This window comes from Mobula birostris, chromosome 1, assembly GCF_030028105.1.
Source record: "Mobula birostris isolate sMobBir1 chromosome 1, sMobBir1.hap1, whole genome shotgun sequence".
Taxonomy (NCBI): Eukaryota; Metazoa; Chordata; class Chondrichthyes; order Myliobatiformes; family Myliobatidae; genus Mobula; species Mobula birostris.
Genome location: NC_092370.1, coordinates 61,652,977 through 61,671,574, shown reverse-complemented (window position 1 = coordinate 61,671,574; position 18,598 = coordinate 61,652,977). Strand labels below are relative to the sequence as shown.

Below are 18,598 nucleotides of genomic sequence, written 5' to 3'. Positions count from 1 at the left end.
TGACCTCGAGTTTGAGTCTCACTCAACCTTGGGAAAAAGCCAGCATGAATTTACTCTTATACTTACACATATGGATAAATACCAGCTGCTAGGACTCAACACTATGCTCCCTTAACTTTATCCAGATTTGACTTGGCACTGATACTTAAGTCTAAAGTCTGGTTTTAAAATTTGAGGGTTAAAAAGAGAGCAGAAAAGCCTGATAACAGATTTTGCCCCATTTAAACAACTTGAAAACTTCATTACAAAATGAAGATAGAACATTCAGCAAATGTGCTCCAGCGCAAGGTTGAGGTTAAGGTTTACACAGATGATAGTAAGTTATACATTTCTTTTGGTAACTGATTCAATAACTTCAAACAGCATATGTACCCATAGAACATGTAAATTATTCAACACCAATAAGACAGTTAAACACGAAGTCACAAAAACATATTGACTTTACCCAATTACTTGAATTCTTTAAAGTACCCTACAATCAGTATGTTAATTATCTTCTAACAGCTTCACAATTACAGATGGTATTAGCCTGCTTTCCACCTCCTTTTATGTGTAAAGGTGCTACATTTGCTATCTTCCCATCTACTGGAGCCGACCAAATGCAGGGAAGTTTGGAAAGTGGGCAAATACAAATATGTTATCATTCGAGTGATGGATTAAAATAATCTAAAGTAATTTATCTTAGATATCCTATCCTATGTGTTAAAAAAGTTGCAATTCTGTATGAGTGGTAGGATTGAAAATTAAGATCAAACTATCCCATACAGGTTATAATAGTACCTAAAGAATGGCTAGATAGTTCCAAAAGCAAGGAAGTAGACATCCAGTTACATTATGGATATCAATAATATGAGCCTTCAAAATCCAAGACAGGACAAATTAAAATACCTCGTCTTAAAAGAGTTACAACTATCACACACAGTATTACTGTAGTTTATCCAATGAACAACTAGGTAATAATTAAGCCACACAGTTTTGGTCATGTGTAAATAGACTGGACAGTTGATTATTACAATCTGGATGCCTTGACAGCAGAATGGGACAAATATTATTTGGTTCTTGATCACCGTTCAGTAACCTTCTAGCTGAATGCAACAAAATAGTACAACACAGTGCAACAAAAATAACTGGCATTAACAGAAAATCTAATAATTAAACCATCTCAAATCAAGATGAAATAAGCTACAGTACCATGAAATAGTCTAGGGCTAAGGCTCTAAGTTATAAAAAGCATTAGTACTTCTAAAGTCATAGCTTAGCAAAATCATTATCTCTGAAAAGCAACTGTTGAAAAATACCAGCAAAACTGAACCCCAATAGTATGCTTATCCTTACTCTTCCACAGTAGTGTATGGTATTAATCTTCCATTCCAAAAGCATTCAAATATTGGCCTTTTTCCTCTGGCCCCTTTATCAACAGAATAGCAGTCTTCCTCATCATCATCAGCAGCATCTACAAAGTCAAGAAATTCATGTTTAAAGGGTTGAGGACTGAATTAACAGAAATGTCTTTTTCTCCATTTTTGCTATTACTTAAAGTACAATGCATGTTGTTCATAATCAATATACAAATTTTAAGTTCACGTGAACTGAAAATTTAAGTTAGCGTGATAACAAACTGCAAAAATAACACCAACACACAAAAGCCTCAGGAACTCAGCCGATCACACAGCATTTATAATGAAATGGGCAGTCAATGTTTTGGGTGGTGGCCCTTTCATCTGGACAGAAAGAGAAGGGGTGGATCAAGAGCAGGTAAACGATAGGTATATCCAGACGAGAAAATCTGCAGATGCTGAAATCCAAACAACACACACAAAATGCTGGAGGAAGTCAGCAGGCCAGACAGCATCTATGGAAAAGAGTAAACAACTGACGTTTTGGGCTGAGAACCTTCATCATGACTACATCAGTACTAGGTATACCCAGGGGTTTTTTTGGGGGGGAAGGATGGGGGCGTTGGGGTTGAGAAGGGGGGGATTAGGGTTGAGGAGGGGTGATTGGCAAAATGAGAATAACATCAAAAGATAAACAGTGACAGACTAAATCTACTGCAGGTTTAATAATAAACTAACTGAATTAATTCCCTTGGAGATTTAAGAAACCACTTTTTGTTACTACTGGTAATTTGTTGCTGAAGATAGTATACTCTTAAGATATATATTTACATATAACCATTCCTCTCAAACAAGGTTTAGTTTTTTGAAGTTCAAGATATCTTTAATAAAACAACCAGGTCTGTTCTTTAATATGCACATTAAAATCAAAACTCAGCTGAGTTGGGAAGCATGGAAACAAAAAACTTCTCATCCTCAATATAAAGGAATAACTTACTGCTCCCTTCAAAGGCTGCAAATGTAAGAAACTACCTTCAAACACTTCCATATTGGAACAAAGTTGTCCCCTCCCCACTACCAAGTCCATTAGTTGACCATTGAAATGAAAAATAATCTTACTGAATGGGCAGCTAGTATCCTCAGGGTAGGTTTCCTTATCATACAGGAAAGGATGATAACGTATTACTCCTTCTACAACCCCTTCACCTTCCACATGTGCTTTAAATTCAAAGCTGTCAGCTGCAGTGTTGATGAACAGAGTCTGCATGTCATCTTTTATTTCCCTTAGATTTACAATCTTAGGGACTTTTCCCTTCTCGAACATTGAGATCTAAAAAGGGACATGAAAAGAGACATCAGCACCGAAGATGCACTGCAATAACATCAAGTTACATTATCAAATCAAATTGTGATAAAGAAATCACTGAATAAATCCTCAGTTCATCAGTTCAATCTTTTTGTATCTTAATATTTAAGGCCAAGAAGTTCAGACAGAGGTATTCAGAAGAGTCACAGCATCACAGAAACAAGCCCTCTTGTCCACCTCATCTACGCTGAACATGAAACCTATCTACATTAATCTCATTTGTCCACACACCAAGTCCATATCCCTCTACTCCTTTCTTACACAAATGCCTTTTAAATGGTGTAATTGTATCTGCACCCACCATTTCCCTAGCAACTTATTGCATTTTACCATACTTTGCACAATGTTTGCCCCCAATCTTAAATCCATGCCCTCTAGTTTTCAGACTTCCCCCTGCTGTAGGGGGGAAAAAAAACTGCTGACACATCTATTCTCATGGTTATGAATCTCCATAAAGATTATCCGCTGGCCTCCAAAGTTTCAGAGAGAATAAACAATACAACAAATTTCTTTTAAACCACAGTCCTCTAGTCTAGGCAGCACTCTGGTGAACCTCTTCGGCTCACTTTCTACTACTACCATACTAGTCATAGTCATACTTTATTGATCCTGGGGGAAATTGGTTTTCATTACAGTTGCACCATAAATAATAAATAGTAATAAAACCATAAACAGTTAAATAGTAATATGTAAATTATGCCAGGAAATAAGTCTAGGCAGTACTCTGGTGAACCTCTTCAGCTCACTTTCTACTACAGTATAACCTTTCTACTGCAGTACACAGAATTGTACATCATGTTCCAAGTGCATCCTGAGCAGTGATTTGTACAGCTACAATGTGACATCCTGACTCTTCCACTCCACGCCTCCATGTCTGGGGAGTTCTGAACTTGCACCCAGGGTCCCTCCAAGATCAGCACTCCCAAAATGTGTACATACCCATACAGTTGCTATTGATTATCCCAAAATCTATTATTCTATACTTGCCTGGATTGCATCCCATCTTCCACCATTCTGCACAAATTTTGAAATGGTCCATGACATCAAAGTTCCACATCATCTTACCACATTCTTTTCCATTTACTACCCGTTTTTATACAGTCAGCACTTACTAATTAGACCACCTATATTCTCATCCAAGTTTCTGTAGTATTCTTGTAGTATGCACTGGTTAGACTTCCAGTAAAAAAAAACAACTTTCTACCTTCTACCTCCTATCACCAAATCCATCTTGAATACTGTTTACCAACACACTTGTGCCCTAACCTTGAGAGGAAAGAGAACAGATATAGAGTGCCTATAAAAAGTATTCACCACCCTTGGAAGTTTTTATGTTTTATTGTTTTACAACATTGAATCACAGTGGATTTAATTTGGCTTTTTTGGAACTGATCAACAGAAAAGACTCTTTTGTCTCAAAGTGAAAACAAATTTCTACAAATTGGTCTACATTTATTACAATTATTAAAGAACAAAATAATTGATAGCATAATTACTCACCTCCTTCAAGTAAGTAGGCAGCAAATACAGCCATTCAAGGATAGGTCTCTATTGGCTTTGCACATCCGGACACTGCAATTTTTCCCCATTCTGCTTTACAAAACTGTTCAAGCTCTGTCAGATTGCATGGGGATCATGAATGAACAGCCCTTTTCAAGTCCAGCCACAAATTCTCAATTGGTTTGAGGTCCAGACTCTGACTTGATTACTCCAGGACATTAACTTTGTTATTCTTAAGCCATTCCTGTGTAGCTTTGGTTTTATGTTTGGGGTCATTGTCTTGCTGGAGAACAAATCTTCTCCGAAGTCGCAGTTTTCTTGCAGACTAATTTAGGTTTTCCTCCAGGATTTCCCTGTATTTTGCTATATTTATTTTATCCTCTACCTTCAGAAGCCTTCTAGGGCCTACTGCAGTGAAGCATCCCAACAATATGATGCGGCCACCACCATGCTTCATGGTAAGGATAGTCTGTTTTTGATGATGCACGGCATTTGTATGCGCAGTCTCACCCACTGAGCTTGTAAATCCTCCATAGTTGTCATAGGTCTCTTGGTGGCCTCCCTCACTAGTCCCCTTCTTGCACAGTCACTTAGTTTTTGGGGATGGCTTGCTCTAGGCAGATTTGCAGCTGTGCATGTTTTTTCCATTTCTTGATAATTTATTCCAAGGGATATTCGGTGACTTGGAAATTTTTTTGCATCCATCTGTTCAATTGTGCTTTTCAATAGGAGTTGCTTGGAGTGTCCTTTTGCCTTCATGGTGTAGTTTTTGCCAGGATACTGACTCATCAGCAATTGGACCTTCCAGATAGAAGTGTTACTATAATCAATTGACTGCACATGGGTGATCTCCATTTAACTAATTATGTGACTTCGAAAACCAATTGCCTGTACCAGTGATGATTTGGTGTGTCATATTAAAGGGGGTGAATACTTATGCAGTCAATTATTTTGGGCCTTATATTTGTAATTAAATTCGATCACTTTGTAGAGATTTGTTTTCACTTTGACACGGAAGAGTCTTTTTCTGTTGATCAGTGTCAAAAAAAACCAGATTAAATCCACTGTGATCCAATGTTGTAAAAATAAAACATGAAAACTTCCGGGGGGGGGGGGGGTGAATACTTTTTACGGACACTGTACTTATTATGACAAAATCACTTCACATTCCAACAAATACCAAAACATATTTTCAATATATTTTCCTATCAAAAAGTCTGCAAGAATAAAATTTAAAAATTAATAATTTTAAGTAATAAATAATACTGAAGAACTTTCCCATTACTCAGAAAAGACAAATTTAAAATCATATTCCATTTTTCCGCACATCATTCCTTCACGACCCCCAAGATTTGTATAGCCACTGCAACTGAAATCCATTTCCACGGTAGAATTTTCTGTGTTGGAGTTCTCTTTAAAACAGCAAATTTGTCATGAAATTGGACAACATAATTATTTGAGCTTTATTCAATGCTTTCATTCTTGATTCAACAATCCTTTCAAGACAAGACTTTTTCCTCACTTCAACTTAAATATACTTTAAAACTAACAAAACAAATAGACATAAAATAAACTTGGATGTGCAGTGTGAAACAGATCTGTTGTACGTTTGGAACAAAGAAACACTGAAGCAAAAATATGGAGCATTATATCTTTTAAGTGACTAGGGAAAGAAATAAATGAGATTTAAAATCACCATTTCTTAATAAAAAGTAAATGAAACAACTCTAATTAAGAATGCAAGTAGGGAGCAAAAAGGCCCTTTGAACTTATTCAGCTATTCAATGACTGATCTACCTCAACACCATTTTCCCACCTTATTTGTAAATTCCTAAATTATTTCAATATTCAGAACCCTGTCAATTTTAATTTGAATGAAATGAACTCAGCATTCACAATAGTGATGAGATAGAGAATTTCAAAAATTGACTATCCTCCAAATGAACCAATTTCTCAATTTAGTATTAGGCAGCCACACTTTATTCTGACACTCTCCACACACCCAAACCCATCTGGCTGCACTAACTCCAGCTCTACTTACCTCAGCGAGAAGAAATATCCTCCTACATTCCCCAGTCAAGCCTTCTACATTATAAGGCCAGCTCTCATTTTTAAAAAACTCAATAGCATAGAGGCTCAGCCAAATTAATTTCCTCATTTGAAAGAGAGAAAGATGTACTAAGCAGTGTACCAGTCTAGTGAAACAATGCTGTAATCCCTCTTTGAACAAGTATATTACATACAATACTCCGTGTGGTTTCGTCCAGGTCTGATAATAGTTTGAGCAACATCTCACGTACTCAAATAAACTTGCAAAGAACAGTTAACATGATTTTCTTTTACAATTTTTCCAGCAGTCAGTACAAACTTGCCTCTATGTCAATATTGTTGAAATACCCGACTTCTTTATTGGCCTCCATGTCATTTCCTTTGGGTCCATGAATATAGTAGTGATAAATATGTCTAAGAATACAGCAAGAATATTAGTATTTTTCATCTATCAGTTAAAAATTGTCAGTAATATAGTAACTACAGAGCCAAAAATATATAGTGTATGAAACAAATAGACTTTGACACTAAGGAGATGATAGGCCTTCGTAATCAAAGTTCATGCAAGGATATGAAATCTTAATTCCTGTGTATTTAAAGACAAATATATCCCATTTTAGCATCTAAGAACTACAGGAAGAATCAGAATATTGACAGGAAGTTGTCGTGGTGGCTTAAACTATTTCCCTTAAGTACGAAAGACCTGTGCTGATCAACTGGCTGGCGTGTTCACCGATATCTTCAACATCTTGCTTCAGCAGTCTAAGGTAACCACCTACTTCAGGCAGGCTTCAATTATACCAGTGTCTAAGAATGTGTTAACCTGCCTCAATGGCTATCATCCAGTAGCACTTACATCCACTGTGGTGAAGTGTTTTAAGAGATTGGTAGTGAAATAAATCAACTCCCGCCTGAGCAACGACTTGGATCCACTTCAATATGTCTACTGTCACAACAGATTAACAGCAGATACAATTTCATTGGCTCTTTTCTCAATCCTGGAATATCTGGACAGCAAAGATGCAAACATCAGGATCCTCTTTCATTGACTACAGCTCACCATTCAATACTATCATCTTTCCACAACTAATCAATAAGCTTTGAGACCTAAGCCTCAATACCTCCTTACATAACTGGATCCTGGATTTCCTCAATTGCAGACCCCAGTCAGCTCAGGATTGGCAACATCTCCTCTACAATCTCCAACAGCACAGGTGCATCCAAGGCTGTGTGCTTCGTCCTCTACTCTACTCACTTTATACTTAAAACTGTGGTTAAGGCGGCTTATGGAATGCTTTCTTTTATTAGTCGAGGCATTGAGTTCAAAGGTCAAGAGATTATGTTGCAACTTTATAGAATTCCGGCTAGGCCACAACTGGAGTATTGCACACAGTTCTGGTCGCCCCACCAGAGATAGATGTTGAGGCTTTGGAAAGAGTGTAGAAGAGGTTTACCAGGATGCTATCTGGTTTAGAGGCCATGTGCTATCATGAGAAGCTGGATAAACTTGGGTTGCTTTCTCTGGAGTGGCAGAGGCTGAGGGGAGATCTGATAGAACTTTATAAGATTATGAGAGGCACAGAGAGAGCAAACAGGGAGTATCTGTTTCCCAGGGCTGAAATGGCTAACACGAGAGGGCATTCATCGAAAATGAGAGGGGGTAGTTCAAAGAGGATGTGAGGGTTAAGTGTTTTTTTTTTACCCAGTGTGTTGGATGCCTGGTATGGTGGTAAAGGCAAATACAGTAGGCTTTTAAGAGACGTTTAGATAAGTACATGGTTGTAAGGAAGATGGTGGGATATGGGCATTATAGAGGTAAGGAGGGATTAATGTTTGAGTGCTTTTGATTTGCACTTTTGCTGGTTTGGCACAACATTGACCATAAGATCATCAGATATAGGAGCAGAATTAGGCCATTTGGCCCATTGAGTCTGCTCCACCATTTCATCATGGCTAATCCAATTTTCCTTTCAGTCCAACCTCCTGTCTTCTCCCTATATCCCTTCATGCCCTGACCAATCAAGAATCTATCAACCTCTGCCTTAAATATATTTAAAGTTTGGCCTCCACAGCTGCCTATGGCAAAGAATTCCACATATTCACCACCCTCTGGCTAAATAAATTCCTCATCTCCATTCTAAAAGGATGCCCCTCTGTTCTGAGTCTGTGTCCTCTGGTCTTAAGACTCTCCCACCACAGGAAACATCCTCTCCATATCCATTTTATCAAGGCCTTTCACCATTCAATAGATTTCAATGAGGTCACCCCTCGTTCTTCTGAATTCCAGTGAATACAGGCCCAGAGCCATCAGACACTCTTCATATGACAAGCCATTCAATCCTGGAATCATTTTCATGAATCTCCTTTGAACTCTCTTGAGTTTCAGCACATCCTTTCCAAGATAAGAGGCCCAAAACTGCTCACAATATTCCCAGTGAGGTTTCACCAGCCCTTTAAACAGTTTCAACATTACATCATTGCTTTTATATTCTAGTACTTTTGAAACAAATGCTAACATTGCATTTGTCTTCCTCACGACAGACTCAACCTGCATATTAACCTTTAGGGAATCCTGCATAAGGACTCCCAAGTCCCTTTGCATCTCAGTTTTTGTATTTTCTCTCTACTTAGAAAACAGTCATCCCCTTTATTTCTTCTACCAAAATGCATGACTATATACTTATAAACACTGTATTCAATATGCCATTTACTTCCTCAATATTACCTGCCCCTCAGTTATCTTCATATCGTCTACCAACTTTTGAACAAAGCCATCAATTCCATCATCCAAATCATTGACATATAAAGTAAAAAAAAATCATTCCCAACACAGACCTCTGTGGAACACCACTAATCACCGGTAGCCAGTCAGAAAAGGCTCCCTTCATTCCCACTGTTTCCCTCCTGCCAATCAGCTGCTGCTTTATCTATGCAAGAATCTCTCCTGTAATAACATGGACTCGTAGCTTGTTAATCAGCCTCTCATGTGGCACCTTGTCAAAGGCCTTCTGAAGATTCAAGCACACAACATCAACCAATTTTCCTTTGTCTATCCTGTGTGTTACTTCTTAAAAGAATTCCAACAGATTTGTCAGGCAAGATTTTTGCTTGAGGAAACCATGCTGACTATGGCCTATTTTACCATGTGCCTCCAAGTATCCTGAGACCTCATCCTTAATCCAATACCTTCCCAACTACTGAGGCCAGATTAGCTGGCCTATACTTTCTTTTCTTCTGCCTCGCTCCCTTCTTGAAGAGTGGAGTTACATATGGAATTTTCAAGTATTCTGGAAACATTCCAGAACCTAGTGAGTGCAAATGGCCTGTTCATTTGTTTTGTTTGTTCGAAGCACAGCTCTAAAGCAATATTTTCGACACCACTGTAGCTTGCAGAATCAAAGATGGTGACAAATCAGCATATAGGAGGGAAAATAAAAACCTGTCTGAGTGGTGCCACATAAACCTCTCACGCAATATTAGCAGGATCAAAGAGATGATTATTGACTTCAGGAGGAGGAAATTGGAGATCCATGAGCCCCTCTCCTCAACTTGGGGGTGGGGGGGGGGGGGAAAGAGATGGGAAATCAGAGGTGCATAGGGTCAACAACTTTAAATTCCTTGGTATTTTCATTTCAGAGGATCTGGCCTGGGTCCAGCATGAAAGTGCAATTACTAAGAAAGCATGGCATTGACTATTCTTAGAGTATGTGAAGATTCAGCATGTCATCCAAAACTCCAACAAATTTCTATAGATGTGTGGCCAAGAGTATACTGACTGGTTGTATTATGGCCTGGTATGGAAACACCAATGCCCAAGAATAGAAATGCTTGCAAAAAGTAATGGATAGGGCCCAGTCCATCATGGGTAAAACCCTCTCCACCACTGAGCAGGTGATACAGGAGCCTCAGAAACCACACCACCAGGTTCAGGAACAGTTATTACCACTCAACCATCAGGCTCTTGATCCAGAGGGGATAACTCCACTCAACCAACTCACTGAACTGTTTCCACTTTCAAGGACTTTCATCTCATGTTCTTAATATGTATTGCTTATTAATTATTATTTCCTTTTTGTATTTGCAGAGTGCATTGTCTTTTTCACATTGGTTGTGTTCCGTCCTATCGGGGGCAGTCTTTTTTTAATTCTATTATGTTTCTGATATTCACTGTGAATAACCACAAGAAAATGAATTTCATGGTTGTATATGGTGACATACATGTACTTCGATAATAAATTTACTTTGAACTTTGATAAGTATCAGAGGAACAAGAATCTGGTGAGGAAGGCTCAACAATTGCTCGATAGAATAAACCAGGGACTAAACTGGAGCATACCACTATTCATGAACATACATCATGGAAAAATATAGTAGTAAAACTGGCAAACTTTAATGTTGTCTCCACGTAATAGATCCCTGTAGAATGCAAATAACAAGCAGTCCCAAATATTTTAAAAATCTACTTACATAGATATGACTGCATGGATCATATTATAGATTCTATAAACTAAAATGCTAACCTATTTCCCCATGAACAACTCCACTTATATCCACTTTAGGCCACAGTATAGTTTATGGTAATAATGACATGAGGCTCAAGGTGAAATTCAGGTGACTTAACAGTTGATTGATGGATCGGAAGGTAGTTATATTCATTTGACACTTGCTACTTACGCCAATTGCCGAGTCCAGAGATGAAAGTAGCTCTTCAAGTATTGTATGTGAGCTTGCTGAACTCCTGTAATTACTACAGCAGTAAAGCTTTCCTTGTTTTTTTCTTCCATTATGAGGCTATGAAGGAATCGTTCATCTTCACTAGTGACATGCATTGAATCAGTTGGCTATTGATAAAGAAACATTTAGTATAGCAGAATGATTTTCTGTCACTTAACAGCCAAATTTTAAGCAACAAGATTTCAAAATGCACACCATCTTTCTCAACAATTAAATGTCTACCATATGAACCAACATCCATGTACAAAAACTGAATTTAAATGGGTTAACTGATAACCTAGAATTGTGTGTGTCCAGTCCTGATAAAGGGTCTCAGCCCAAAACATCGACTGTACTCTTTCCCAAAGATACAGCCTGGCCTGCTGAGTTCCTCTAGCATTTTGCTTGGATTTTGTCTTGTTTGTGATTGGATTACTACACTGCAAAGTCTTTCCAGGGATGCCTACCCTGAAGAAGTTTACATCTTCCCATTGACGGGAGTTCAGTGAAACCCTCACTCACTGCTATCACTCTGTGACCTCTGAGGCCCTCCGACTCTTCGGCCACATGCTTACAACAGCCATGTATCCTTCCTGGGAACATGACACCAATCAACTTCCCAGCTCTTTACTTCATCCTCCCCCCTCCCCCCTCCCCCCACCTTTTAAATCTACTCATCTTTTTTTCTCCAGTCCTGCTGAAGGATCTCAGCTCGAAATGTCGACTGTATTGTTTTCAATAGATGCTGCCTGGCCAGCTGAGTTCCTCCAGCACTTTGTGTGTGTTACTTGGATTTCCAGCATCTGCAGATTTTCTCTTGATTGCATGATTAAACTACCTCAGCTTCATCCATGTTAACTAATCAGTTGCATGTCATAAGCAAATTAATTCATGTGACTTCAATCCAAACTCATTTAGTTATCAGGTACATCAGGCAATTAGTAATGGCATGCAAAACATTCATTTCATTAGACTGCATTACTCAAGAAATCTATTGGGATTAAACACAAGTCAGATTTTCCCTCAATTGGATTGCCACTCTAAAATGCAAAGGCCTCGAAGACACTACCTTTCTGTTCCTGATGAACCCGCTGTATATTGCTTCCTTATTTTTTTCTTTCTTCTCAAAGTCATCTTTTGAAAGTATCAGCTCATGCACATCTTGTGAATCTGTTGGTTTGGTTATCATCTGGGGATAAAAAGTCTTGCTAAAACATGCAATTGGAAAACAAATTTTCACCCATTATATTTTGATTCTTATAAATTAAATAACTATTACAAATAGTTGGTAAAAAATGTAACTACTGCACTCTTGAATTAACTAATTTTTTAAAAATACATAACACTTCATAAATTATACTTTTGCGTAACTAGTAATGAGTATATAATTTCAGCAAAATATTAACGGTATACCAAAATACAGTTCTGAAGTCTTCAGTATATTCCAATTAAACATGTTGCTTTCTGCACTGATGCAGTTATGTATTATTTTTCAAAGATCTTTTGAAATGAAACCATGATCACAGAACAATTTACTGAAATATCATGTTGTACAATTTTATGTAGATTAGAACTAACTTTGGTTTTTCCATGTAAATAATTTAAGTTCACTGTAAGACTAAAAAAACAAATATTTTGCAGTATTACATTTCAAGAAAGTACAGGTCCTCTCTAGATTACAAATGCCTGATTCACAAATAACCTGGACATTTGGGAGACAGGCAGGATGGATTTGTCAGCTGCAGAGGGGCTACAACACTATCTGCCAAGTAGGAACAGGCCAGTTCCATATGACTTCGCCCAACCCAAACATCACAACAATCAGGAGCTAGATAAAGTGGATTGAGCTGAGCAGAATCAAAACCACTAAGACTCACTCATTCACCAAATCAGTGACACCAGCCTGCTGCTCTTCCTGCACCTGCACCTTCTCTCTTCACAGCTGTTTTGTGTTCCTCTCCCAAACACTGATTTTGTGCATTTCAGGGTTACCAACAGTTCTCAGGAATTGCCTCCAGCAAGATCAACTTAATGTGATATCTAACTACACACAGCTCCTACTTTGCCCTCAGTTTTTTCTAACAAAGATATGACTCACCCTACTTACTATAGGGACACATATATGTTCTAATTTCATCAGAACAGCTTGAAGAAAAAAAAAATCAATGCTTTATTCAAAAACTTAAATTCAGAAGTTGCTAAAAGCAATCTTTTGATATTAAACATGCGCTAGTATTCTTAAATTTATCAACTTACTCTAGTTGACTGGCCAATGAAGAAAACTGCTTGTTTCCCACCAACACCGAAATATGAAATGTCACTGTTCAGGCTGCGTGGCACCACAGATGGACGAACATATCCTGAGTGGTCACTGAGGAAATAAGAATAATACTTTCCTTTTGAAATCTGTGGAACATTTCGACATCAACTTAATATTTTGCTTCCAAAATAGATATACTCACTGTTTATTACGTACTAATTGTTATTAGCAGATTCGCCTAATTTGATGCTGATAGTCAACACAAAGATAAAGGATTATATAATTAGTGCTACTGTAAACTAATTGAAAATGTTTATCTAATTGTTAACCTGACTTTGTAGAATATAAACTAGACAAATACTCCAAGACACAGAGAACTGGTGTTCTCTGTGATTAAAATGATTCAAGTTATTCAAACCTAAGACTTGTTAGTGCAGGTCTTACCCTGATAACACGCAGGTCCAATACCAGGACCTACATATACACTGTAGCAGGATGTTCAAGAAAAAACCTATTTTTACAAGGATACAATATATTATTAATACTACAAGGCTTATTTTAGAAGTACTGAACTTTATTTATTCAAAGAAATGACAATATCTTGTTCAATTCTTGCTACAAATCCAATTCTTTATATATTTTCTCTCTTATTACTGTTTCTAAAGATACACATTCACATTGAGGTAAAGGCCATTGTGCAGCAGTCTCCCTACAGCACTCCATTCTGTGGCCATTCTTCATGAGAAAAACACTCTGATTGTAAATAAGCAACTCCAGAAAGAGAAAAAATATGCTTGTAAACCCGGTCTTGTTGTTGTCTACATGTAAACTACTTTAAATAGGAAGTTGGATCCAGTGGCAATTCCAGGATTTTCAGCATCTGTCGGGGCTTTTTTTTTGCATTTCAATAAAGCCCCAAATAGTTTTTCACCCAGGGAAAATCATTTTAAACTACTTGGAAAATCACGCCAGTACCGGTTTCCATTTGAAGGCCACTTGATGATGAAAAGTTCTACATATTTAAACAGCAATGAGCAATATGAACCACTACCTTCATTCAAATTAAATTAAATGCATTTTTATATAAGAAACAAACCTTTCAACGTCGTCTTCAGTTCTGGTGAACTTGGAAAGCCGATATACAGCCCAGTTGTTAAGTTGTTTAGATGTCATTCCCCTCCCATTGTCAATTACAGCCACAGCTGGCTTACCTTGAGATTCATCAAACAACTTTAAAAAAAAGACAAATAGGCCACAGTTAAATGACAATCTGTAAGCTGGACACAACTGGGAGAATATGGACAATAATTGTACAAAGGTGCAGATATGAAATTGGAACCCAAATATGGAATCATACACAAGGTCAAGCAGCCAGTTGCACCAGTTGTTTTTGAACAGTCCCATACATCAGTTCTTTCTCCATAGTTATATAATTATTTTCTCTATGCATTTTCCTCATTCATTATAAATGCACTTCCAGGCCGCCAAACACTGTTGACCTGCAGCAGTAGCTCCCATTGAAAACAGTTGAAATCATCAAATATTCTGGTTTTAGCCTGCTGCTGCTGAGAACCATAACTGCTTAATGTAAATCAGGGTTTTTTTGTTTATCATGTATTTCATTGTATTGCTGCCGTAAAGTTAATATATTTCACAAAATATGCTGGTGATATTAAACCTGATTCTGATTCTGAACTCATATACAAACATAAGAAACAGGGTTAAGTCTGCTCAACCATTCAATGAGGTCTTGTTTGATCCACATCTTTGGCCTCAATACCATCTTCCAGCTCCTTCGTCAAATCTCTTGACTGTCCTGTTTGAAATGTCTTAATCCCTGCCTTAAATATATTAATGATTCTGCGTTCTCAGTCCTCTAACCATCAGAAGAAATTCCTTCTCACCTTAATCTGAAATGGTTGACCCTTCATTCTAAAACTGGTTTTAGACTAGTTTCAGGATGATGGGTCAACCATTTCAAATCAAGCTGAGAGGGAATTTATAAGACTATAAAATGTAGGAGCAGAATTAGGCCATTTGGCCCATACAGTCTGCTCCACCATTTCATCATGGTTGACCCATTTCTCTCTCAACCCCATTCTCTTGTTTTCTCACTGTAACCTTTCATGCCCTGACTAATCAAGAACCTATCAACCTCTGCCTTTAATGCACCCAATGACCTAGCCCCCAGAGCCGCCTGTGACAACAAATTCCACAGATTCAGCAACCTCTGGCTAAAAAATTCCTCATCTTGGTTCTAAAGCAACGTCCCTCTATTCTGAGGCTGTGCCCTCTGGTTCCAGACTCCACCACCACAGGAAACATCCTCGCCACATTCACTCTGTCTAGGTCTTTCAACATTTCATAGGTTTCAATGAGATCCTCCCTCAGTACTTGATGAAATTTAGAAGAAAGGCCAAGAGCCATCAATCGCTCTTCATATGATAATCCTTTCATTCCCTGTCTTCTCAGCATCCACCCTGAATACTACATTTCAGTAAGATCACCTGTCATTTCTCTTTTCACATTTGTATTGGAAATGTCTTAACCCATAGTGCAATCATACTTTATTACAGCATGGCAAATACCTATATGACATTTTTATTTCAAATATAAACAAGTAGCTATCAAAATTCAAATTGGAAATGATTTTCAGAAAACAGACAGTTGTAAGAAAAAGTTTGTGAAGCTTTTGCAATTACCTGGTTTTCTGCATTTATTACTCATAAAATGTGGTCTGATCTTCATCTGTCACATACATAGACAAGCACAATCTGCCTATACTAATAGCACAAATAACAATCGTACTTTTCATGACTTTATTGAACACATTGTTTAATCATTCACAGTCCAGGCTGCTAAAAGTATGTGAACCATCGCATTTAATAACTGGTAGTACCTCCTTTAACAGAAATAACATCCAACAAATGTTTCTTGTAGCTGTTGATCAGACTTGAACAACAGCGAGGAGGAATTTTAGACCACTGCTCCATACAAAACTGTTTCAGATCATCAATATTTCTGGCATACCTTGCTTAAACAGCCCTTTTCTGATCATGCTACAGCATATCAATTGGGTTAAGGTCTGGACTCTGACTTGGCCATTCCAAAACACAAATTTTCTTCTTTTTAAAACATTCTGGTTTAAAAAGACTTCCAGTTTGGTCGCGGGCCACTCGACCATGGTTTTCGGTCGGGCGCCGGATGCTCAGAGATTCCGCCGCTGGTGGTGGTGGTGGGGGGGGGGGGGGGGGGGGTGCCTGGTGCTCGGCTGGGGGCCATGGTCGAGTGCTCAGCGACTTGGACCGGCTCCCCCACCGGACTTAGTCTGGTGAGGAGGGTGTGAGGACAGCAGGACTAAAAAAAATAAGTCCTGACAAAGGACAGTTGAGCTCCTTGTGAGCCAAAGGCCATCTTCCATGGAAGAGATTAAAGCCTCACCATGTATCTCCAAATCGTATACTATGCACTTAGAAGAGACATGATGAACTCGGGCGCTGCACCGTGTGCCTGGACCTGCCCAAGGCCTCCGCCTACGGAAGGGCCTAGCTCCAAGAAGCAGCCGCGGCTGGAGGCCGACACAGCCTCGGGCTCAAGTTCAGCAGGGGCGGCGCAGGGTGGTGCCAAAGCAGCCAGCAAAAACAAACTGGAGGAGAGGCTGTACTCGGTGCTGTCGCAAGATCGAAGAAGATGGAGGTGCACAGCCGCCAACCACGGATTCGGGATGGCACCCACTGACTAACTGAAACCATTCTGTTGTTGATTTACTCTTGTGTTTCAGATCATTGTCTTGTTGCATCATCCAACTCCTATTAAGCTTCAAGTGAGGGACCACTACCCTGCCCATACTCTTGTATTTGAAAACGCAAACATGAGAAAATCTGCCGATGCTGGAATTTCAAGCAACATACATAAAAGTTGCTGGTAAACGCAGCAGGCCAGGCAGCATCTCCAGGAACAGGTACAGTCGACGTTTTGGGCCGAGACCCTTCATCAGGACTAACTGAACGAAGAGCCAGTAAGAGATTTGAAAGGGGGAGGAGGAGATCCGAAATGATAGGAGAAGACAGGAGAGGGAGGGATGGAGCCAAGAGCTGGACAGTTGATTGGCAAAAGGGATATGACAGGATCATGGAACAGGAGGCCTAGGGAGAAGGAGATGTCCTCCTTTTTTAAAGAAAGGGGCTTCCCTTCCTCCACCATCAACTCTGCTCTCAAACGCATCTCCATGATTTCACGCACATCTGCTCTCACTTCATCCTCCCGCCACCCCACTAGGAATAGGGTTCCCCTTGTCCTCACCTACCACCCTACCAGCCTCTAGGTCCAACATATAATTCTCCATAACTTCCGCCACCTCCAACAGGATGCCACCACTAATCACATCTTTCCCTCCCTCCCCTCTGCTTTCCGCAGGGATCGCTCCCTACGCGACTCCCTTGTCCATTCGTCCCCCCCATCCTTCCCCAACGATCTCCCTCCTGGCACTTATCCTTGTAAGTGGAACAAGTGCTACACATGACCCTACACTTCCTCCTTCACCACCATTCAGGGCCCCAAACAGTCCTTCCAGGTGAGGCGACACTTCACCTGTGAGTCGGCTGGGGTGATATACTGCGTCCGGTGCTCCTGATGCGGCCTTCTACATATTGGCGAGACCCGACGCAGACTAGGAGATCATTTCGCTGAACACCTACGCTCTGTCTACAAAAGCATTTCTAAAGACCTGAGTGTTCATCTGTCCACAATAAAAGAAGCAGTCTCCAAATGAAGAGTACTGAATTTCCTTCATTTGGAGACTGCTTCTTTTATTGTGGACAGATGAACACTCAGGTCTTTAGAAATGCTTTTGTAGCCTTTTCTGGCTTCACGCATCTCTACAATTCTTCTTCTAAGATCCTCTGAAAGTTATTTTGGTCGAGGCATAGTGCACATAAAGAGATCTTTCCTGAGAAGCTCAGGCTCTGTTAGTAACCTGACTTTGTGTGTCTTTTTTATAGGGCAGGGCACCTCTACAGCCCATACTTCCTATCTCATCTCATTGATTGGAACACCCGACTCCAAATAGCTTTTGTAGGAGGCGTTACCCCAGAGGTTCATACTTTTTTGAACTTAAACTGTGATTGTTTAAATGGTGTATTCAGTATTGACGAGAAGAAGTGCGCACCACACAGCAACCCCTGATTTAACCCAAGTTCAATCATGGAACAGTTCACAATGACCAATTAACCTATAAACTGGAGTACCCGAAGGAATCACATGTGGTTACAGAGAGAATGTACAAACTCCTTTCCGGCAGCAATGGGAATTGAACCCGCGTCCCTGGTACTGTAAAGTGTTGTTTGTGTGTTATTAGTTCAGGCAGATTCTGTT

General features: G+C 39.2%; 1 protein-coding gene across 5 annotated transcripts in view; it reads right to left on the bottom strand.

Moving 5' to 3' along the window:
* The window catches only part of smchd1 (structural maintenance of chromosomes flexible hinge domain containing 1), a 169,004-nt gene that overhangs the window by 130,423 nt on the left and 19,983 nt on the right, over positions 1 to 18,598 (bottom strand). For 4 of the 5 annotated variants that reach the window (XM_072255886.1, XM_072255895.1, XM_072255904.1 and 1 more), the window contains exons 5-11: positions 14,322 to 14,455; positions 13,222 to 13,336; positions 12,035 to 12,154; positions 10,927 to 11,093; positions 6,576 to 6,666; positions 2,457 to 2,667; positions 1,336 to 1,453 (exon numbers count right to left, since the gene is read on the bottom strand). In XM_072255886.1, the coding sequence (XP_072111987.1) occupies positions 1,336 to 1,453; positions 2,457 to 2,667; positions 6,576 to 6,666; positions 10,927 to 11,093; positions 12,035 to 12,154; positions 13,222 to 13,336; positions 14,322 to 14,455 (956 nt within the window). Of the gene's footprint in view, positions 1 to 1,335; positions 1,454 to 2,456; positions 2,668 to 4,203; positions 5,144 to 6,575; positions 6,667 to 10,926; positions 11,094 to 12,034; positions 12,155 to 13,221; positions 13,337 to 14,321; positions 14,456 to 18,598 lie in introns of those variants that run through there. The other variant, XM_072255923.1, reaches the window with a different exon arrangement.